Source organism: Sparus aurata, chromosome 16 (genome assembly GCF_900880675.1).
Source record: "Sparus aurata chromosome 16, fSpaAur1.1, whole genome shotgun sequence".
Taxonomy (NCBI): Eukaryota; Metazoa; Chordata; class Actinopteri; order Spariformes; family Sparidae; genus Sparus; species Sparus aurata.
In genome coordinates, this window is record NC_044202.1 from 14,433,884 (window position 1) to 14,457,837 (window position 23,954).

At 44.4% G+C, this 23,954-nt stretch overlaps 2 protein-coding genes across 2 annotated transcripts in view; one reads left to right on the forward strand and one right to left on the reverse strand.

The window, feature by feature from the left end:
* Window positions 1-2,246: 2,246 nt before the first annotated feature.
* Window positions 2,247-8,874, reverse strand: six4a (SIX homeobox 4a). Its single transcript, XM_030391397.1, has 3 exons — window positions 7,981-8,874; window positions 5,618-6,318; window positions 2,247-4,533 (listed from the first exon to the last, which is right to left on the reverse strand). The coding sequence occupies exons 1-3, from the start codon at window positions 8,712-8,714 to the stop codon at window positions 3,932-3,934; spliced, it is 2,037 nt and encodes a 678-aa protein (XP_030247257.1). The 5' UTR covers window positions 8,715-8,874; the 3' UTR covers window positions 2,247-3,931.
* A 1,330-nt stretch (window positions 8,875-10,204) lies between these two features.
* Window positions 10,205-23,954, forward strand: part of mnat1 (MNAT1 component of CDK activating kinase) — a 34,355-nt gene continuing 20,605 nt past the window's right edge. The window contains exons 1-6 of the mRNA XM_030391404.1: window positions 10,205-10,420; window positions 17,247-17,399; window positions 17,786-17,859; window positions 18,863-18,966; window positions 19,099-19,239; window positions 20,534-20,665. Coding sequence (XP_030247264.1) covers window positions 10,332-10,420; window positions 17,247-17,399; window positions 17,786-17,859; window positions 18,863-18,966; window positions 19,099-19,239; window positions 20,534-20,665 — 693 coding nt within the window. The 5' untranslated portion in view covers window positions 10,205-10,331. The remainder of the gene's footprint in view (window positions 10,421-17,246; window positions 17,400-17,785; window positions 17,860-18,862; window positions 18,967-19,098; window positions 19,240-20,533; window positions 20,666-23,954) is intronic.

A 23,954-nucleotide genomic window follows, 5' to 3' on the forward strand; every position in this document is an offset into this window, starting at 1 on the left:
ATTGTTTTTCAACTAAGTAAACAAACCATACAGTGAGAACAAACATAAACAAAAGGAGGAGGGATTTTTTTTTATGGATGTCTTTGCTGCCTCTCCGGCAGGGAGGGGGCGCCATGACAATGCGATCATAAATGTGACTGAGAGGATGTGTGTGTTCGAGCAAATGATGCAGTTTTGGAGCATTTGAGCAACAGCAGGTGTGTGTGTGTGTGTGTGTGTGTGTGTGTGTGTGTGTGTGTGTGTGTGTGTGTGTGTGTCCATGATCTGCTCTGCTCTTGTTACAAAGTGCTGCTTTTCTCTTTGGGGAAACACCATTTGACCACTGTGGTGGACAGTGATGCTACCTCCCAGCTGCTGCCTCTGTATGTGTGTGTGTGTGTGTATGTGAGTGTGTGTGTGTGTGTGTGTGTGTGTGTGTGTGTGTGTGTGTGTGTGTCCCTCTCTCATACACACATACACACTCTTAAACCTCTCCTTATGATTTTCAATCCTTGCAGAACAAACCGGTGAATCGTGCCATCTTTGCTTTCCCACACTGGATGATGGAGTGGACACATACCTTCCACTCTGCCAAGCAACAACTCAATTATTTTAAGTGGAGGTAAGAGAAGAGTCTACAAGTGTCGAGGACATTTATTTCCCTTTCTTAGTTCATAAACACTCCCTACTTTCCACAAGCGTGGACGAGCCAGTAGTGGATTTGGTTTCTGCCAGGAGGGAGAGCTCCTCTCCAGCATGCCTTGGCCAGTAGTGGTGGGTCTGTGCAAGCAGGCTGGTACCCGCTGACCCCTGCCCTCTCATTAGTGGGACGTGGAGCTGTGGAGTACCGTGCTCCCCAGGTCATGTTACATATGGCTTGCAGTCTGCTGCGCCGCATTAAATGTCAGCTTTGAAACCATCTGAAAGATCAGAGGTCAGTGTTTTTAATAAGGCCAGAGTTCTGGGGGAGTTCCCTCTTCTTTCTTTCACTTTTCTTTTTTTTTTTTTTTATCACTGCAAGTTTTACCTTGCGTGTTTTAAATTGTAGACAAAATCATCCACTACTATTTAGATATAAGGGTGTCCTGATTTTCACACTGAAAGGAGGCAGTAAGATGGTAAAATTCAACAGCAAAACTGTCCCCAGTCCCAATGTGAAATGTACCACGAGTCTTCTGTGAGGGGACAATTGTGCTCCTTTCCTGTCTAATTTATAGGCACAATACAAAGGTGGAATTTGGAGTTTTCTCTGGCCCCCTCCCCGTGAGACCCATGGACCAAGGGCTCCTGCCGCGAATGGGATATTGTTCTGGGCTCCAACAAAGCTGTTTTCACCCTCTTCAATATTACAGGAGGAGTTACCTGATACCTAACAATCAGCTAATCCACTGCCCATGGCGACGAGGTCACCTGTGCACAGGTAACTTTATCCCGCTGCCTGCCTCTCCCTCCCTTTCCCGCTATAGTCTCTCCCATTTTTTTTTCTCCTCTCTCTCTCGGTGCCTCAACAGTGAGCACAGACAAACAGCCTCTGTTTATTTAGGTCATCAGTTAGATCATATATAACTCCTCGAGCCAGGATCCGCTGAGAGGACAACTCCTATAATCCACCACAGACACGCTGTGAATAAAATCAAATCCCCCGCTGTTCGTCCATTTGTCAAACTTTGTCTCCATCTTATCTCTGCCTCGCTGGTTTGGTCGGATGCCCGCTGAGCGAACAAGTCTTGGGTGGAAATTCATGAATTTGAGGAGAATCCCCACAAGCCGTGAGAGGAGTTCAGGCTCTCAGTGTCTGTGAGTGACAGCGCCTCAGATTCATTCTTCCACATGTTGAAGAAGTAAGGGCACACTGGGAGGGGGGGTTACTCGGCCTTCGCTCAGGGGGAAAAGGCCGTTGGATTGTACTTAGCTGTGGGGAGCTGCAGACCCCCCACCCAAAAGGAGCTTTACCTCTGGAAATCTCATTGCTGTTTATTTGAATTACAGGGGCTGAGATGAGAAAAGGAGGGCTAATGAACTCCAGGTTGCCAGGCATGTGCAAACGATCACTGCAGGTTTGCAGAGCGCAGCACCAGGTTCGCTGGATTACTGCATGCCACTTTCACCCTCACAGTTTGGCTACATAGGACTCTTAAATGTTGGGAAGACATATGCTTTTTGTCTGGCACACACTCACATTCATTACACACACATGTTGCGCCTCTAACAGGGAACGTGTCTTGATTTTATCTTCTCGAAGATAGGAAGAATTTTTAAAATGTCCGTTTTATGTTTTTATAAATATAAACTTTTATTGCAGTATGGAGATTTAGAAAAATACATTCACATAATTTCAGATAACAAACATATAATTCAAACTAAGATACAAAAACAAAAAACAAATGACCGTCAGTTCTGCTATTTGCCCACGACTCATTTTTGGTATATGACATTAAAGCACTGAGAATACTTTCAATGAAGTGTCCATTCAAATTGATGGGATTGTGTCATGAATCCTGACAAAAGTAAAGAGTCCACTCGTATCAAGACGTGTGAAGCACTGATAGATGAGCGTGGTGAGAGTTGACTGTGAGGCTGAAATGTGCTATTAAAGTCATGTATGACAGCGAGGAATTAGGCTCCTGTTGTGAAACGCACTGGACACACTTGACAAATGGGCTCCACATTCTCTTGTCTTTTCCCTCCACTGACACCCAGCAAATGTGCCGGTGACGGCAGCGGTGGTAAATCTCTGAAACTGCAATGTCACTGCCTGCACACCGAGGCGAAAGCTACGACCGGGCTTCACTTTCAGTGTTATTCACAAAACAAAGGTAAAAGGCACTAGTGTCCAAAACATTATGAGGCCATGCAAAAGAGAAATTATGACAATCCCTTTATAGAAAAATATCATTCATGATTACTGACATCTGGAGACACATCATAATGAAACAGGATATAGTAAAGCATCATCACATCTAGTTAACATACAATGGGTTGCAGCATTATAAACAACATATGATGGACAACATGTGAGGCCGACAGCGTGACCTCTTGGTCATCATTCATGTCTCGGTCTCACAGGTTGATGATGAGGCTTGAAACTTGAGTCATCACTGAAATAGTCTGCATTTGTTGAGGTGTGTCACACATGACAAACCCCCCAACATGAAGGCTGTTTCAAACATTGTAATGTCGTTATGGTAGTGCAAATGCCAGAACAGATCGATGCCATTGTGTATTTTAAGTAGCAGGAAGGCACATTCATCTTGACTCTAGTCCCGTTTTCCACACTCCACTCCATTTGGTGTGATATAAAGCACAAAAGCAGGGTTTTGCAGTGACTTGAGAGGCATTCAGAGAATTTAAAGTGATTACTGAAGGACACTTTTTCCTAAAACAGCAGCTTTGTGTGTTAAACGACCTACTCTCCGTATGTGTGTAAGCTGTCGCTCTTTAACCGACCATTTTCATAGAGGCTCTCTCCCTCTTCCCCCTACTGAATGACCTTTTTGGTTTGACCCAGATGACGCATTTAGTTTTGGAGGAACATCCTGGTCACATGACTCGAGGCATTCCAGCACCTGCTCCCACGGATCAAATCCGCTCAACAGGAAGTAGCAGGTGTTGTCTATAAAAATGCACATTTAAACACGGCTCCGACTCACACAGCGACTTCTTCTGTGAGCCTGTAACAGTCGTAACGTTCCTTCTAACGAACGGGGCTTTTAAAACATGTCATAGACTTTTATTTAGTTTAAAGACAAACTGATAATGCCCACCCACAGGGCTCCTCTCTGACTAGAGTGCATTGTAAAAGTCAAATGAACTACAAATAATTTAACATTTAAAAGGAAATGAATGGTAAAAAAAAACCACACACACACACGCGCACACTAAAGTAAAAAGATTCACCATATCACTGCTTTGGGGCGGACATGAGTGCTTCTGCAAGGAGGGAGGTTTGAGGTTAAAGGTCAGCCATGTCCTCCTCCATCTGCACTGTCTGTAGTTTGGCTAGCTCCTTCCCCTCCACGGCCTCCATCTCGCCACACATTGCCCGCACCATCTCGCTCACACCCCCTGAGCCCACCTTGTTCTCTGAAAGGTTCATGTAGTTGTTGTTCATGCTGGAGCCCATCAGGTGCGAGGGCCCCCGGGCCACCTCGTGGCCCCTGAGATACTCTGTGGGCTGGAGGTGGTGGCTGCTGGGGTCCGTTTGCGCCATCAGGGGCGTGCTGACTGTGAGGGTGGTGTAGACCTCTGGCTCGGGGCTGGACGAGCTGACGGCGGAGACGTCGGTGGTTGATGCGGGACCTTGGCTGGATGGGACCTCTTCTGAGTTGGGGGTGGTGTAGCTGAGCTGGCCACTGTGGTCCAGGTGGAGCCCGTGGTGGTACGAGGAGTAGACACCTCCCTCCAGAGGCTCCTTCTTGATGGACGGCTGGCCAGCGTTGCTCATGTTGTAAAGGACTGTGCTGTGGTGCAGGGACGTCATGGTCAGCTTGTCATGCTGCTGGAAGGACTCGTCACTGGAGGAAGTCACTGCTACATTGTTCAGAGGCATGGTACCTGTGGTGGCACAGAAATGGATCAGTCAATACAATATCTACACCTCTACTAGTCTGAGGAGATCCCACTCCTCCCCTTCTCATTCCTTACACTATTATATGTTTCATGTTCAGCAGGGCTTGGCCGAAAGCTGCTGTTGTGTGTCTCACACACTCTGTGCTTTTTAAGTTCAACCCTTTGGTGCCCCAGAGAGCGAATGTAAAAGTCTGCCAGGACTCAACAGCAAGCTGCAATTTTCTGTTTTTCCTTATTATTCATCCCGGTGTAGATTCTCTGCTTCATGTCAAACTAACTGCTGCAGTGGCTGGTTCCCTGTTAGTGCGTTTCATGGCCTCTGATTGTCTGAAACATATTTCCCCTCCTCCCTGCTCTGCACATCAAGAGCGCAATGATGATGAGTGATGGTGACTTCAGAACTTGTTTTTATTCATCTCTAGGGTTTTCAAAGGACCACCTCTTCTATGTGTGTGTGTGCATGTGTGTGTGGCCCTTCCCTGTTTCCTCTGCTCCGTGTTATGTGTAGTATCAGCCATTTGGGCTACGTCCCAAATACAGACAAGCCAAGAATGAAGCGGCTCAGATATATTGGGATGACGTAGTAGAGACCTGTTGACAAACCACGGACACGTAGCACTGCACTGGAACATTCAGAGGGCAAAGGGCACCACAGCTTGAGAGATACATTTGAGAATAAAACATTTATAGTTTGTTATAATAGTGGAGTAGAATAAGTCTGGAGAATTGTTATTCTAATACACTGATATATCTTAATTAAGTCTGTCCCTGCTCTTCATTGCAGCTCCATAGAAAAACTTTAATGGATCGACTTGACTGCTTAAAGGCAAAATCAGCAGGATTTGGAACACACGCCCTCTGCCCAGAAGTGGACGCTCAGAGACGCCAACAGCCCCACACACTTGTATTGGGTGATTAAGAGGGATTATTGTTGATTAGGTCTACACTTTGTTTTTACTAATTTTGCCTTTAGAAAGGGGCGAAATGAGCAATGATTACCTCCAAATCTCCATTTCTATACAGTATTGGCCAAGCCTTGATCAGATTAGTTTAAATGACCTGAACCAACCTTGTGTGATTGCTGAGGAAGATGAGGCAGATGAGAGCTGCAGTGGAGGAAGACCCACATCGCTGTTGAGTAATGAGCTGCCATCACTGTCGGGGACTCCACTCGGTACCTGGACCAGGCTGTAGCCTCCCAGCTGCAGCGCACCTGACGGGGAGCTGAACGTGAGCACGGAGGAGCCCCCGTTCTGGGCGGCCATGGTGTGAACCCCCTCCAGCTTCACCTCCGATCCGTTCACACAGCCTGCGTAGGAGGCGTACTGCAGGGCCGAGTCCTCAGCAGAACTGCCCAGTCCTTTCTCGTGACCTGTCTGCATCTGCATGTCCACTCCTGACCCTCCAAGCAGCACCCCTCCAGACGACCTCAGAGGATTGAAGGCCAGGGGCTGGATGCCCAGATTGAGCCCGTTGAAGAGGATGTTTCCAGGTGTGTGGAGGTAAGACGAGCCACCGTTGTGAAACACAGTGGAGGAGGTGTTACTGGTCACAAGGCTGCCATTGTAGAGACCGCCACTGCTGGATCCAGGGGGCAGCTTGATGTCCCCGATCTGCTGGATGACCACCCCACTGTCCATAGACCCTGTCTGAATGGGAAGGGCCCCATGGGTGATCACCCCATCTGAGGAGTTAGAGAGAGGCCGAGGGGACAACTCCTCCTGGCCTTTGCTGGACTCATCTTCTGTGCTGTGGTTTCCATCAGATTCACTGTGGGAAAAAGACAGAATAAATGACTAATGAAACATAAAAAATGCATATTTTGTAGTTAATTATTGTGTAAGGTGATTTCAAGCCACATTGCGAATGAGAAATGAAACAAAATATAAATATAAGTATGTAAGTATTTTTCCCCCATTTTTGTGTGATTTTGTTTGGGCAAAAAAAAGGTACCTTTACAATATGAATTCAATAAACAAATACAAATGTTTTTTGGTTTTTTTCCCTTTCTGCCCACATCTCTCCTGTATTGAAGACAGAGCAGACAGTCACATTTGCTGCTGTGTTATTACGCTGCTTTGAAGAGCAGGCTGTGTTTGTGACTGTGCAGCCCTCTCTTACCTCATGGAGAGCTGCGCTGACAACAACCGACCAACGTCAACAACCGTGCAACCATTTGCCGCAATAAATTCTAGCGTGACAAAGTGCCAGCACTGGTGGCGTAACAAAACAAATGGGTGAGGGTATTTGTTTGAATTTCTTATCCACAATTTAACATGCTGTCGGAATTCAAACTCCCTTTTGTCTTCTTTTTTAGTTTTTCTTTTCATTAAGTCTTTAAAACGATATGGCTCGTGCTGTTTATTTATAAGCTGCTCTTTCTTTTTTTTTTTTTTTAAAGATTGATTCAAACAGCTGCAGCCTCCCAAGCACACACACACACACACACACGTACACTGAAAACGTCTTACCTCCCACTTCCAGGAAAGAATATAGACAAAGATACGTGCTGATACAAAATATGAGACTATTTGTTCGAAATATCAAAATATCTTCAACTTTTAAAAGTTGTTTTCTGAATAATTTCAGTTGCGACTTCAAGGCAGTCTATAGTAACACGTGTATGCGTGTGTGTGTGTGTGTGTGTGAGAGAGAGAGAGAGAGAGAGAGAGAGAGAGAGAGGGGTCACCTCCACCAGGTGTGCGTCAGCTTTGTTCACAGAGAGAGAAACATGAAAGAAGCTTCACTTCTGTCTGTTTGTGCAGGATTATGAAATGAAACGCACGACCCGATGGAGGCTCTGAGGTCCTTTTTGGTCTGAGTGGGAAGGAAAAAAAAGTGATAATGAAAATGATTTATGTGCTGGCCTAGGGGGCACGTGCGCGCGCTCGTGTGTGTGTGTGTGTGTCCGTGCACCACAAGCAGATAAGAAGAAATTAAAGTAACTTTTCAAGTCACCTTGTTAATTGTTCCATTAAAGTCACCAGCTCTTCGCGTCTGACAGTCAAACTACTGTGTGCGTGTGTGTGGGGTTAGCTACTATGTTATTTTGTTGCTTATGGTTTCCATGCCCCTTAGCACCAACGCACTTGAAACCGGATCTGAATGGCAACAGCTTCATATTTCAAAACATTAAAAGCGTGCTCCAAACCCTTTTACGCGTACTTTATTTTGTTTCTTAATCACCTACAGTTGATGATTTATATTGCCAAGTGAGTCCGACGGGAGTTTATGAAAAACACTGAGTATTGTCAGTCACTGAGTGTTATAAACTACAGGCGCCCTTCCTTGTTATAAGCTTCCAAATACTTTGTTAAAATTAGCCCGGGTCTATCTTAACGCGCCTTTTACGCACAGAGATATTCTCACAATTTAATTAACACGACTTCTTTGATTGAAATAGTCTGTGCCTTGTTCTTTTTCTTGCCTCACCTTTTTGATTGTGCCTCGGACGGATTTCTGTCTCTCTGTCTCCTGTTTTTGAACCAGTTGCTGACCTGGGTCAAGGAGAGTCCTGTGATCTTGGCGAGATTTCTTTTCTCGGCAGGAGACGGGTACCGATTCTGGTTATACAGATCCTTCAGCGCGTTCCGGGACCTCTCCTTGAAACAATACACAGTCTCCTCGCCGTCCCAGATAGTCCTGGGGAGAGGGTACTTTCTCCGGATCCTGTACTTGTCCACGGCGCCCAGGGGTCTCCCCCGCGCCTTCTCCGCCTCGGTGTACCGGGCCTTGTACCACAGATCTTGCAGAAAGGTGTGGTTGGACGGACTGAAGCTGTGGTTCTCCAAAATACTGTACAGCTCCTGGTACCTCGCCTGGTGGAAAGCGACGAGGGCTTGGGCTTTCAGGATGCTTTCGTTGCCGCGGAGCAGGTCACTCTGTGGCAGGGACCACAGGAACCTGGCCAGCCGGTCCACATTGCCTCCCTGCTGCAAAGCCTCGCAGACACAAGCCACTTGCTCCGGGGAGAAAGCCAGAGAGGAAGCGGCGCTCACCAGCAGCTCCGTGCGCACCGCGTCGGTGTTGGGAGTCGTGCGCTCCATGGACAACTCCGCCGCGTCCAGCGCCACAAGCTTGATGCACTCCCGCGTATCCACCTCCTTCACATTTTCCCTCTTGATGTCATTTGCTGTTGTGACTTCTCCGGCAGAAGAAGAAGACATTTTTTTTGTTCAAGCCTTCCCTGGTAAAGTCACTCCTCCCAGCTCGATCAGGTTACCTCCTCGCCATGCGAATGCGATCGGATATCTGACAGCAGCTGTAAGTAGATATCTCTCTCCCCTTTTCCTTCCAACGTGACTTTTACTCTGCGGGGACTGGAGCTGGAAGGAGACACACTGGGGTCTATCTGCAGGAGAGCCACGCTATTGGCCGCCGAGGGCCCCAACAGGGAGGAGCGAGCGGGATTTCAGACACGAATGTTTGGTTTCCAGCTGTCACTCATATAACCTCCAGTATATTCCCGTAGCTCACCTGTGCAAGGTGAGTGCTTCTGGGATCCGTGGGAACGGGATATCCTTGTTGTCCGTATTGTCAGGAGCTGACTTAGCTTTATGTGAACACTTAAAAGCAGTTTTATTCTCATATGGATGTTTGGAGATCAAAAAGGAGTAATGTCTCATCTGAAATGATTTTTTTTTTTTTTTACTATTTCAAATTTAGATCAAGTTGAGAATAAGACTGGATTTGTCGGATATATTCAAGTGTGCTGAGTTTCTCTGTCACAAGTCCCATTCCCATTGAATTAAGCCACAACAAACACCTCATTATCCAATTTAGCAGTGTCACATCCATAAACAGAGAATATGTGATTTACTTTACTTCATAAATTATGTGTGCTGTGACATTCATGTCCTCCAGAATGTAAAACTCTTCTTTTATTTTGCACCTTTCACGTTTCTTGGGCTCCAAAATCAACTTAACTGTCGTCCATGAATATAATTTAAAATAAAAAAGATTTTAATACCTTCAAAACTTAACTTGAAAAAACTGAGCAATTGGTCATTTTTGAAATGATTTCCAGTTTAATGTGCCACTGGACTCAGACTCAGCGGACCACCTTTCTGTCTGATCAGTCCGACATTTATACATACTCAATAAATCAATATGACACATAGACTAGACTTTTTGGCTTTTGGGCTGTAATAGAATATATATTTCCAGAGCTATGACCTCTGGATTTAAATGAAGACCAACCTGCCCTGCAGCTAGTATTAGTGTTGTATCACTATAATACACTTTAAGAGTGTTTTAAGATAATAAACCACATTATATATACATCATCCCTGGTGAGTTATTTCCACATCCAGCCAGAAAATATATGATGTCAGAAGCCCTGGGGAACAACATCTGTGGAGGTTTTTGCTTTTAAATATGTTTCAGTTCAGGCTCACATTAGATCATGGAATACATGAGGGTATCTATAGAGGTACTGCAGAGAGGAGACAGTGGAACCTATAATCAAAACAACCATTCTATACAGCCCCTCTCTAAATACAGCCTTTGTATGGATCAGTGAAAATAAACTACTCAGCTTTTTTTTTCTACCCCAGACCCCCCGAGACTCCTCAAGGACCCCTGGGTGCGCCTGCACCACAGTGCCACCACCGCTGCTGTCGGAGGGTTATCATTAAGTAGGAACTGCTCTTATTAGTGGCGTTTCTCGTCGGACCGCATTCTGTGTGACGCAGCGGTTCGCCGCCTGAAAAAGTGACAGGAGAGCTGCTAGTTGTTGACATTCCTCTCAGGCTTTGCATTTTGTGTTGCGCAGACAAAAAAAAATGGACGACCAGGGCTGTCCGAGATGCAAAACGACCAAATACAGGAACCCGTCGCTGAAGCTGATGGTGAACGTCTGCGGCCACACGCTGTGAGTACTCACACCTGCCTGCTGGAGAGAGTCCAGAGAGGAGCACACATCCACGAGCACCACGGTGTTTCTGCTTCAAACTGTGAAAAATAGACACGCACCGACACAGAAACAAACACATGTGGCTCTCGCGTCGTGTTTTAAAACACTTCCCAGCTGTGTTAGGCTGTCCGTCTTCTCCTAAATCTTACTAGCTGCACGTAAACAAACAAAAGACGTAGGCAACAATATCAAGCTTCTCGGGCTTTTAGCCATCAGCTGTGCTCTGTGATTTCATCACAAATATAAAGCAAATAATTTGACTTATTGTCGCCTTACTGCTAATGTAGTATTAATACGGCTGGCTACCTCCTGGAATGAATAAATAAAGCATAAAGGGACGAGTTGACACAGTTTATATGAAGGTTTCATGCTCCATCACAGCCTCGATAGTGCTGAATGACAGCGGTCCACCTGCAGGACATCGTTAATAAACATGTTTTCACCTGACCTGCACTGCCTATTCGTATCCCTCTGACAAACGCTGGTGTAAGAGCTTTGTTAAGAGTGGTCACTTTTTTGATATAGGACATTTTATGGAAAACACCCAAAAGTTCAGGAGAGTGATAGATGATGAGGGGTATAAACGTTTTGTGTGTATGCAGTATGTGCTGAAGTTCAACCACTTACAGTGTTAAAAAGGGCAAACTTAAAGGAACAAATACAATCTAACCTACAACTACTATTAGTGCTGCACGATGATGTAGAAAAAAAATCATATTGTTATTCAGTGGTGGTTCTAGACCAGTTTTAATAGGGGGGCCAGGTTGGGGCCAGCTTTTTTGTTAGGGGGCACATACAACCCGTAAAAAAGGATAAATCCCTCATTCAGACAAAACAGTGTTTACAATTTCAGCAATTTTTATTGGGTATTAAACTGCTGAGACACTTTATTTCTGCCTTTCCCTTCAAAACAAAATCATTGCAAGAAATCTGTCATTGTATTATTGATGCAGACTCCCTGTCGGGGGGGCCACAGGGGGGTCCAGACTCAGAGTTACGAGGGCACTGGCCCCTGTTTGCCCCCCCCCCCCCAGAACCGCCCCTGTTGTTATTACAGATATTTTGTTTGTCATATGATTCAGGATTAGTGGAAATGATGATATTTGTATCACAATTTTCGTTTCCCTTGAAAAAAACTTTTAAAATCATGATTCTCTGACATCTCTTGGAGTCGTCAACATCTGTAGAACAAGATTTGATGGCAAGAGCCTCCCTGCAGCACAACAGTACCTCTTTTTAATACACGTTCTTACTTTATCAAAAGATTGTAGCTTTTTTTTCTAGTTAAGATTTTGCGCTTGATCATATTGCAATTTTGATGATATTTTAATGAATTGTGCAGCCATAACTAATGGATGTCTTTTTTTTTTTTTTTAAGATTTTTTCTGGCATAGACACCTTTATTAAGCAGTAGACAGATAGGAAATACAGAAGAGAGAGGGGGATGTGACATGCAGCAAAGGACCTCTGGCCGGAATCGTACCGGGGTCGGCTGCGTTTATGGCATGCGCTGTAACCACTCAACCATCTGCGCGCCCATAATGGATGTTTTTTTCCAAAACTAGTGAATCCAAGAAACTGTTTTTTTTAGAAACTGAAATTCTGTAGGTAAAAAGTGGAGACACAAATCTACCCATGACCATACCCTGACCTAACCCCCGGTATGGAAGGTGCACCTAAACATGGCTGTCCAAACCTTTGTACGTGAACTTAAACATCTCAAGAGTGAGCCTAAACTTGAGCCTGCTTTGCTTACTTGATAAAGCCCCCTGTGGATGGTTTACTTTTAAACCTGGCAGGATTCTTAACTTTGCATGAAACAGAAAAAATACATTAAAAATGCCCATCACAAGTAACCAGAGCCTAAGATATTATTAATTATTTGTTTTCGTCTTGTTTTTACTAGACTGTAACCAGAAAATATGTAGTATTTTTAGTTAAAGAATGACTTTGATTGGACGCCCTGGTACGTAGAGCATTCCCCTCATGAACAGAGGCTGTGTCCTTGCTGCAGCCGCCCAGGGTTTAAATCTGACCCGTGGCCCTTTGCTGCGTGTCATCCCCCTCTCTGTCATCCCATTTCTTGTCGCTCTTAAGCAGTTCTATCTAATTAAACCATGAAAACACAAAAAACCTCAACAAGTAGTCACCATTAGTAGACTCATTTTATTTTGATCGACACAACTACCAAAGCAATTGACAAAGCAAATTTTCTAGAACTAGTTTACAATATTTCTATTTATTGTTACGCTACAGCTTTGATTGTGCCTCTTCCTCATGTTGGTACTCTGTGAAAACATGTTTGCGGTGCATATTCCAATATTTAACCTTGTCATCTGTTTAACAACCCGGCCATTCAAGTGAAGAGCATCACGCAGTGACGGCGGTAGCCTGATGAGACCATCTTTTTTTCGACCCTGTCTGTTTATTGACCGTGCCATCAGGAAGTGGTCGTGCTTTGTCATCAGGTCAGCAGGCTCATAACTCACCCCCTCTGTCTGGATGCAGGGCTACACACAGAAAATTAAAATGATTCTGCAATGAAGCAATTTGGAGAGATGTCCTAGTCCAGGTCACCTTGAATTTGTTCCTCAGAGCCGATGCCATGGTGAATTAATGCAGCACTTGGAAACTGCTGTACTCTCAAACTGTATTAGTATTTTCATCACTGACGTCATTTGGCTTTTTTTCTTTTGTTTGCAGCTAGCCTTCCTCACGAGTTAATGGTTTCGGAGACTAGCACTGTAGCTTGAGCAACGTGTTTCAATTTCACAGTTACTGATTTTTCATTTTGTGAAAGCAGGAACTCTGTGCAGAAAAATGAATGAGAAAGAAAGAAAAATATGAAATTAGAAAGGAAAAACTGTAAATGCAGACACAGGATGTCTACGTATACTTAAAGCCACAACTAACTACCCAGAAATGATTATATAGAAACATCATTCCACACACTAAATACAATTCTTGGTTTCTTAGGCTCTGCAATAAGTATCAACTGATATGTTTTTTTTTCTGGGCCAATATGGATTAATAATAACAAAACCTATACAAATTTGCAATGAAAATAAAGATCTTACTGCCAAAATGTGGAATTAGCTAGTAATAGAATGCAACTAAACACTATGTTCTTACTATTTAAGTACAGTTTTGTGCTACTTTTACTTTATTTGAGTATTTCCATTTTCCGCTACCATTTGATTCAGTTTAGCAGAGTTTGACATAACAACCTCTAAATATCTGGGAAGTGACCCTCTCAGTTGAACATCATCAAGCACATCAGGAGCTTTCTCTGCGAACGACTGAAAAAAAACCTTTGAGTCTTGGACTGTGTTGGACAAAAAAATTGATTTGAAAATGTCACCTGTGGCTCCGGAAAAGGGCAATGGATATCATTAGTTGTAGCCCTGGTTGGACTCTCCTCACTGGCTCATTCATGTAAATTACTGTAAGCCTCTCTGTACCTGGGCCTGGTTGAGTGGCCATTCCAGTCTCGGCTGACGTGGCAATGCAATACAGTATTGAGCTTCTCCACCTCTAGCATGCATCTAAATTTAAACACCACCACAGCACATTTTGTATCCCTGTCACCGGGGGCATTGGATGTGTGTTATTTATTACCTTTGCACAATGACACCGGGTCCATGTCCTTTGGCATTTGACACTAGGCACAGGCAGCGACAAATGATAGTAGCTTAGACATACGATGGGGATCAGAGGGGCCACTCTCTATATCGAGGCTGACCGGATAGACACACCTCATTAAGTAGAAGCTAGTTTCCTATACCTGGTAGTCAAGAGGCATGTTGGGTTCCACAAGTAAAAATTCAGTTGATTTTCTCTGTAGATGCTGGACAACTACAAGTTTCATGGGTCAGGAGAACTGAAAAGTGTGAGCTTAAAAATTTAGTTGCCTTTGCTGCTAATACAGAGCCTAACATCAGACTAGCTTGTGATTCTGACTGTACAGTATTTCTCCACAGGAACATTGAAATTATTATCTGAAAACTTTGGAACCCGTGACGCTGCCCTTTTTGTTTCTTTACAAAGTACACCAAATCCAAGCTTTATGTTTTTAAGATCACTCAAGCCTATACTAGCTTCCTGTGTAAGCAATCACACTCCTGGGCCTCAGCATTTTTTGACCGTGCCGCTGCAGGTACTGTAGGTCACGAGGCAGGACAGAGCGTCATAGATGGTTTAAATTTGACACAAAGCCAGCTCCGCTCTGTCTGGACTCAAGTTATTGCTCTGTGAAGATCATGAGCTTTGTGGCAGAAACGAGTAAATCCAGCTCCTGGCTGTCTGTATCTCCATTCTGTTCTTTCTTGTTTGAGGGGGCAAAGATGCAGACAATGTCACTAAGGGTCGGTGGGGGTTGGCGTTGTCGTGGAAGCCTCTTTGCTGAGCCAGGACCCTGTTTACCCTCCTCTTACCACCCCCGTCTTTGACCTGCTGACAGCTGCAGATGGGAAAGATAGGAGCCTGGAGCTCTGAGCAGGACAGGTGAGAGAGGGAGGAGTCAGGAGTACTCAGTCAGCGACAACGGCCCAGGGACACAGAGATGGCAAGCTGCTAGTGGTCTGCTGACGCACTTAAATGTCTAGTCAGTATGCCAAGCAAGATCGCTTTGGCAAGAGATTTCTGAGTCCCCTTTTAAATACCCATTGCAACAGGCAGACAATCCCAAAGCTGTCACTGACGAGAAGGTACATTTCAGAAGGAAGACAGCAGATTGACTCAAAGTCTCCTCCCTTCCTATTAGATGTTCACCTCTTTGCTCTTGAGTTACACAGGATTTCCCCTTTGAGAGTTCTGTTGTGTGGTCCATTTATGGGGCAGGGGGCAAGCTACGCCCCACTCCTCGCCCCGTGTTGATGAATGGGCTCTTTGTGGGCCTGTGGAAACAAGCTGAATCCCTCCATCTACCTCCATATGGCCAGGCCTATACATCTCCTGTAGCCCGGGGCCGCAGTGAACATCTGCCCCTTCCCGGGTGTACTTGAGCAGGGGCTCCTCATGGTCTGAAACACCAACTGGACAACGCAGATGTTTCTCTTTCATTTTTATGTTGAGGCTTCTTCTAAGCCAAGCTTACCCGGCATGCTTGTAAGATAGTCCTCGGCAGGGCTTCATAACTGTTTGTTGTGTGACTGTGAAAGCTTGGCGTCATACTTGGCTGGTTGGTCTTGTTTGACCCATATCTGCGATGCTAGGTGTAAACAGCCAAACTCCATGGCTCTGCACTTTATCCTTTTAACTGCTTTTTTGTTTTCAATCCTGCTGATGAAGCAAAATGTCTTGCATGATGACTCGGCCATGATTGTTCTAATAGGCTCCATCCCCCGGAGAGCTTTTGACTACACACCACTGTCTGAAGCCCAGGCTTTGACATTGGAAAGAAATGACTCAACCATACCATCAATGACGTATGGTGAAAAATCTGGCTTTTTCTCATCAACTTGCTATATTTTATTATAAAATCTGTCAAAAGCAGATTGGAAACCAGATGTTGTTCATTTTTGTGAAGGTGATTCACAAGCAGGAAGGTGAATTCCTGTGGAAATAAAGCTCCACTGAGACTTAATTAAAAGAGTGTACTGTGCAAACGTTTATCCAGGCCCTCTAACCCATCAGGGGAGATTTAGGAACATTCCCATTGTCTTTAGCGTCTACTCCTCCATTGAGTGTGACTGATGGGTAAACGCCTACCTACATGAAGGTGTGATTGATGGCTAAGCTCAGGGTTGTGCCCTCGGGTCGGTCTGCCAGTTGCAATTGGAGTCACGTCGCTATGGTGCATGAAGTAAACCTTCATGTTTGAACCTGGACTTTACCTGAAAATTCTCCAGCATCCTCTGATGCGTGTTTCAGGATTGGTGGCGGGTTCAAGAGTTGCGCTCTTTACTGAACATAATTGTGATTCATGGGCGCTTTATATGAGGAACCATCTGAAAAAGTCATCATGACTGTGCTGTACTGCTACATATTTTGTCTTGGAAAGTAATCATAACCATTAAACAGATTTACAGTTGATACTTTGATCAATAATTGCCTACATTTCCATGGTATTTTAAAATGTGGCTTAAACTTGTCCATAATGCAACTTCCTTTCATCTAAGCACCATGTCAGGAATGATAATGTCAACTTTTTTGGCAGAAAAGGGAGAAATTTGGGGATTGCATATGTAATGTCTTTACATAGATAAAATAAATTACAGCCTCAAGCACAATTTACAGCTCATTTTAAAATGCTATTTGAAGTAAGGAATACACATAGCCTAACACTACAATTGCCGTCTGTATTTCTTTGCTTTTCCCAAATAACGTAAGACCTAGTCCATTATTATAATGATAGACTACACAGTGAATTACTGAGCTGGATTTATCATATTATGCAGCGTAGCAGAATGACTGAGGTTTGTTGAAATAACAATAAAGCAAATGTTTTTCCAGTGCAGACAGACACTCCACTGATGGGGTGTCAGACTAATTTCCTCTTGTCTGAGCGTTGCAGGCAGCCTAATCGACATTCCAATCATAATTCCAGCCATCTTTGAGCACTTAGAGGAAATATTCATGTGCCCCATTATCACCCACTGCGCCTCATGGTAACCTACAGACATAGAAGAAACACAAATTTGCTTTTCTGTAAGGAAAATTGTGTTTGCGGCAGCCACATACACCCACACATGACACCCACTGACTCTTAAGCTTGGGTCACCTCTGGAAACATCCACCTCAGCTTAAAGGCATGTTCTGCTTTGTCGCCGTCTTTCCCATGCAGATGCGAGAACTGTGTGGAGATGCTGTTCGTGCGTGGCTCAGGTAACTGCGTGCAGTGCGACACGCCCCTGAGGAAGAGCAACTTCCGAGTGCAGCTCTTCGAAGACCCGACCGTAGATAAGGAGGTGGAGATTCGCAAGAAGGTCCTGAAGATGTGAGTGAGGGGGATGAACCTGGAGCGGGAGGGGTGCGGCTCTGCGTGTTTATGTGTCATCTCGTGCCTCCTCCCACTTCTTAAGCCACCTTTGTCTTTCTCATTACACTGTTTGTTTTGTAGACAATGAGTCTCCCCAGGGGGGCTCAAACGGGAAGGCTCTTTCCCTGCCAGGTTTTTACTTCTCAGCCCCTCCCTGCCTTCCCTCTCTCCCTCTCATCTGTTCTTTAATAGCCCCTTAATTGACATCTAATGTGTGTCTATTAGGCAGCATGCAGACATGGTATTATAAAACGGTTGATTTAATGGAGGCTATTAATGTCAGTGCATATTTGCTTTCATCAGGTTTTACTATTTGTTTCAGCCATTCTGTTCTTTCTTTGCAGCTACAACAAGAGGGATGTTGACTTCTCCAGCCTCAGAGACTATAATGACTATCTGGAGCAAGTGGAGGACATAGGTAGGAGCACCAGCTTGGAGGCTTCAGGCTGAAAGCAGAGGGCAAAAGGGATGCTTAGAAGTGTAATGATTTCTCCTTGACTCTGGCTGCACAGGGTAATGTTTTACAGGCATTAGTGCCAGCCCGGGGTATGGATCAGGGAGTAGCTCTGCCGGTGCTAACATGTCTGAGTGATGACCCACGATGGACCTTTAAGAGAGCTGGATATGCTGCAACCCAAAAAGCATTTTTCGTTTTTTAGTACTTCTGTCACTCTTTGAAATAATAATTTAAAACCACAAAATTGTAGAATTCACGAAACGTTCCCAGAGCTTAGAAAAGCTTAGAAAAGTGTGTGATGTCACCCCGATGTAAATTGTATTGGACAAATGGGACAGGGAGGGTGAGGCCAGGAAGGACAGACACCAATGTGAATGTCAAGTATCTAATTCCTGAAATACACTGATGGCTTTTAAGCCACTGACAGAAGGCTAAACAGCTCCTGTGGTCTACATCATAGATTTGCATCAGTGTTTTTTTTAGCTTTCTCTTTTTTAAGGCCTATTTCATCTAGTCTTTAAGCTGGACATATTGGTTATCTCTGGAACTCTGGACCCTGACTATAATTTATGATGGACCCACAAAAAGGTCTCCAGGGTTGAAGAGGTTTTAAGGGCCGTGGGCATACTACTCATAGAGAGAAGATTGGACCCATATTTTGAACAGTCTCTCCTGGAAGAAATACATAGTGTTGCACTTGTCAAAAATGACAGAATAATAAAGGAACAAGAAAGAGAGCTTATGGAGAATTTCAGTTGCTCGCTCTTATCTCATCTCAAAACAGCTGGTCTGGCTAAAGTGAGTGTGAATGTTTGATCGTCTGTTTTGGAAAGTTACAGAAATGTTAGGACTTAAACCCCCATTCTGATGTTGGAAATGTTCCTGAAATTTTCCAAATATGTGACAAGCACTTCTGATGGAGTTAACTGGTCCCTTACCCCTGGGTCGTGTCCTCTCTGTGTAGTGTATAACCTTACAAACAACATTGATGTGGAAAACACCAAGCTGAGGATGGAGCAGTACCAGAGGGAAAACAGAGATATCATCCAGAAGAACAAGGCGAAACTTGTACGTGCCAAATGTATTTTCCCACACATGCAGAATGCTTTTATTAACAGTGATACATTGGTACTACACTGTACTGAAAGTTGTGAAGTGAGTACTTGCAACATCCCTTTTCTCTGTTTTCCCGCTCCTCAGACACGAGAGCAGGAGGAGCTGGAGGAGCTGCTGTTGCTCGAGCAGCAGGGCAATGAGCAGCGGAGACTGGAGGTGCTGCAGGAGGAGAAGAGGCAGCTACAGGCCAAGAGGAAGAACAAGCAGGCTCTGCTGGATGAACTGGTGAGTTTCACACTTGTTGCTTGTGTGTTTGTATCCACATATCTCAAGAGCAGTCACGTTATGACTGACGTTTCATGTCAGATACACACACACACACACACACACACACACACACCCTCAGCCTGAGGGTTCATGGCTGTGAGATCATTAAGAGCTTATTACTAGTCATTGTGCTGCAGGCTGCATTGTTCTCATTCTGTGATTCCAAAGCCTCTTGGCTCCATTGTGTTGAGCTGTGGGCTTTGGAAGTGATTGTTCCTGCAGAGCAGGCTGCTGAAGGACCATCACAGATAGCAGGCTAAGCTTGTGTTTGTTTGTTTAAGGCACAGGGCCTGTTGACTGTAGGCAGATGAGATGAGCTCTCACCCCCCTCAGGGAACTGTCCTGAGCTCGGACATCTGTACAACCCTGCTCTCACACATGCACGCCCTCATACACCAACACATACATTTAGATTCATTGTTGCTGTTTGTTCAAGCAGTTGTTAACTAGTCAATTAAATATATCACTGGGAATTTGTTATGCTCCTCTTGATTATTGTTCTTATCGATTAGAGACATTGAATTCACATTATTCATCTGCAGGGAAATTTTGTTATTTTCCTGAGTTTATTAAATTTTTTCCTCGGGGTTCATTGTGAAATGAGAAGCATGTTAAGATCTCATCCAAATAAAGCAAATAAATTCACACAAGTGCCTATCCTTCAACTCACATAAGTGAAAGTGGTTTATTTTCACAGTCAGACCGGGACTTATGAGTGTTGGAAGCCATTAAATCTCTTTTGGTTTATTGTTTAATGCTAAGACACCTCTAGTCTGCCCATTGCTGTCCACCCCATCAAAAATGTCCTCCCTCTCCAGTGCGCAACGTGTCCAAGCTTGTGTTTTTAGACCTCTGTGCTTGGCAACACTCCACTGTAGAAATTGAAACGTCCGACCTTGCATTTAATGGAGGTGAAGGCGGCGCATTGCACTTGAAGCAGCGTCCCCTGCAGTGCCACAGTTTTGTGAATATGGCTTGCATCAATAATGTGGCAGCTAGCCTAAAATAACCCTATGCTGATGGTTATCCAGTTAGACAGGGATATCTGTGCGGGGGGGGGGGGGGCTGACTGCCTGTGTTCTCATCATTTTTCAACATACAACACTCACATAGGGACAAGTTCTCAATATGTACAGGTGTCAGCAGTTTTTGCTAAGCAGAAGCATCCCTGATGAAGCACTTTGTTGCATGTTTCACACACACCTAACGTTGATATTCTCATAAATCCCAAAATCTCCAATTGTTTCTCCAGGAGCAGTCTCAACTTCCTGCCACCATCTTGCTCGCCCAACACAAGGTCCGTGCTGCTCAGCTGGAGAGCGAGATAGAGCATCAGCACAAAGTGGTCAAACCTACAAATCTGTTTTCGACTGGAATCCATATGGTGAGTGCAACGCTTTAGGCAAATTAGCTCTTACCTACGGATTTAAAGTGACAGGCTCTCTTCCTCTCGTGAGTGTGTTTTAGCCTTCAAGTCAGTACTCGGCTCCAACAGGACAGCTATTTTCTCCCTCTGCCACTATACAAGCACACATTGAAGTAGTGCATTTCCCAAGTGATGTGTTTCCGTGCACGATTTTTCTTAATCAAGTCCCAATAGGTCGTTGAAGGTGAGTGAATGGGGAAGTCGTTGGCTGCTACAATCAACTTTTCCCCCTTTTTGTTTAAAGTACTTGTTAAGACAACTGTGCTTCCAGTTTTTGAGGGATTCAAAGCAACCATGACTGATTGTTGATTCTGTTCGTCAGAGGAAATTTGAATGAAGTCGAAGTTGAAGGCTCTCTCAGCCTCTTAAAGTTGCGCCACTGGGCAACTATTGGGCATTACATCTCGCTTGGAAGTGGGAAGTTGAGTTGACCATATTCAGGTACAACAAGTCGGAAAACCAGTTCTAGCCACGGTATCAACTATCCAGTGGATGACAAGGCATTATGCAGTTTTGTGCACACACAAACTGTGATGCAAAAACTTGGTGCCGGGTGTTTTTTGAGGTTTGATTTCACAATAAATGCTATCTGGCGCATCTCTTGAGTCTGTATGTGTGAACAGAGGATACAGCTGCTTTTGTTTTTTTAGTGGCCTTTCAGACTGAAAACAACCCTGAATGAACATATTAGTTAGAATTTAAGAACTGGGGAAAGTTATGAGGGCAGCATTTATTAAAATTGTTCGCTGTGACAATCTTGAAATAAACATTCTAAGTAGAGTTAATATATTATATTTATCTACCAGTTATGTTCAAAAGTTTGGCTATGCATTGAAACCCTCACTGCATTAACAGGTCATGTACAAAAAATGTAGCCCCCTCATGCATTTGAATGAGGCCCCTCTGTCAGACTGGGCTATCCTGCTTCAGGTGAAAGCAGGGTGAGCACAGTGTAAGAAGAGAGCTTAAAGAAGCTGTATGTACCATAAATAACAAATGGCTACTAGATTTACAATGAGCCCATGCAGGTTAAGGTCACAGGGTTGTATACCTCTATCCACTGGTGGACAGGTGGGTCTGTACAGTCATGGCCTTGGTGTGATTTTAGTTCAGTGCTAATTTAAACTTCATGTGGCATGTTTGTTGACGATAGAGTGATGATAACAGTCAAAACCTTCAAAGGGAGGATGTTCCTCTGTGTGTGGTGCCTCTTCATTGTGGGAACAGGCCCTCACTCCTTCGGTCATGTCATCACATTCCTCTGGGCAAATGGTGGGACCCACAGAGGGAGCATGTGGGCTCAGGGCTCTGGCCGCTCTGAGCTAGCAGCTTTGTGCTCACCGTGTCTGGAGAGACCTTCCATTTGGCTGTCGTTCAGGTTTTCAGTAGTTTATTTTCATTTTACTGAGATGAGATAGGCTGTGTCATCACCCCCGCCCCCTACCCAACAACCCTCATGAGACATGGTTGTCTTCCCACAGTTCAGTGGTGCGTGGGAGAGATATCTGCTTAGTGCTCACCTAGGCTCAAGGTGGAGTTTTGACGTACTCGGGTACAAACAAACTCTCTCTCTTCCCATCTTTATTTGCCTATCCTGCCAATTTTAATGTGTTTTCCACTGGCGTAGTTCTTTGAAAGCTCTTGGTTAAATTATCTGACGCAGTGACAATCAGAGACTTTACAAAAACATTCATTTACTCATTAAACCCCGAACAGACAACGTTCTCATCCACAACCAGTGGAAAAGCATTGAATTGATCCAAATGTAGGATGTGGTGCTCTGACTCTCACCCCCTTGATATACAGCATGAAGTTAAACTTGCTGATGGAGAGAGAAACAGCATGATTATGTTGCTCTTGGCTTCTTCTATGGCTGTTTTTCCTCGCTTCTTTCTTCCCATTTCTCTTCATCCTCCCGTCCCTGAGCTCCTGTTGGTGGAGCAGAGCTCTCGCCATGCATCTGCTGTGTTTTGGACTGAGAGACTTGAGTCGGGGGAATGTGTGGGTTTGGATTTCCCTTCACCTCAGAGTCCATAAGAATGACTCCTGTTTGACTTGGTGGGGTTTCAGCACAGAGCGGTGGATTCCTGCAGATTGCTGGAATTCATTTATCTGCTAGGTTGTGGTCCCTTGTTCCAAGCAGGGTTTCAGTTTTTCTTCAGAAGAAATTAGGGGAGGCAAATGTAAAAACACATTTCTAAAACTGGGCCACATTTTCACGATAGGTTTGTATCTGCATTGAAGCTGATTTGTGGTTTTCCTGACGATAACAGTATTAATAAGTGCTTAAATATAAACTCATTAAAGATTAAACATATACCATTTCAGCATTAAAATGTCTGAAAATGACTTAACTCTTGTTTTACATTTTATGTTGTGTACTTAAATTATCTAACATGTTGTAAGAGTAAGAGGTTTATGATAATGTTATAGAGGTGAGTTAGCACTGCAGAGGGTCCATAGTTTAGGTTATTTGTCGCAAATAAATACTGCAGATCCTCAAGACCCAAGCGAAGCCTTGTCTTGTCTGCAACCCACTGACTAAAGTGAATAAGGTTAGCCATAAGTTAGCAACAGCTTTGCCCCAGGCTCACTTGAGGTTGACCTCCCCCTACTTGGCCAAACATGAAAAGCATGATAAAAGTCAGCACACTGTTGCTCCCTTTAAGTGCAATTTATTAGCACAGCCAGAAGTAATGCTCCTCTTTAGACTTCCATGACAAACACTCACTATTTTTTTCTCTATTTTTTGTTCATTGTGGACGGATCTTTTTTGTTTTGTTTTTTACTGATGGTCAGGAAAAACAAGCAATTTGGCAATGCCACTTTTGTTGTTTTGGAAATTGTGATAACAGTTTTGATCACAGTTTCCACTTAACAAATAACTGAATATCACTCATAATATGCGTCAATAGAGGCCTCATTGTGGATACTTTGTTGTGAAGCATGCGCACAAAGGAGAAACCATGTGTGACAGTGATGAATGGGCAGGAGGCTGATTCATGACCCTTTTGTTTTCTCATCTGGATGTTTTTGGTGATGTACAAGTTCACCGGTCACAGGCAGAAATTCACAGTTTCCCTAACAACCCCCACCCACTCCCACCACCACCTGCCCCACCAGCACTTCAGCCAGCTGCTTCACCCTGGGCCAAGGTGAGCCGTCAATGGTGGAATGACATATCCGTGGAATGTGAGGATGCCAATTCTTCATCAGCTTCCCAATGACTGCCATCTTTATTTAAAGA

Bases quoted from the DNA above. Each gene is read 5' to 3' on its own strand.
- six4a (XM_030391397.1), bottom strand. From the start codon at position 8,714: ATGTCTTCTTCTTCTGCCGGAGAAGTCACAACAGCAAATGACATCAAG. The intron at 6,319-7,980 runs GTGAGGCAAGAA...TTTTTCCCACAG, and splicing joins TCCGAGGCACAATCAAAAAG to TGAATCTGATGGAAACCACA. The intron at 4,534-5,617 runs GTTGGTTCAGGT...GTGCCACCACAG, and splicing joins TTCCTCAGCAATCACACAAG to GTACCATGCCTCTGAACAAT.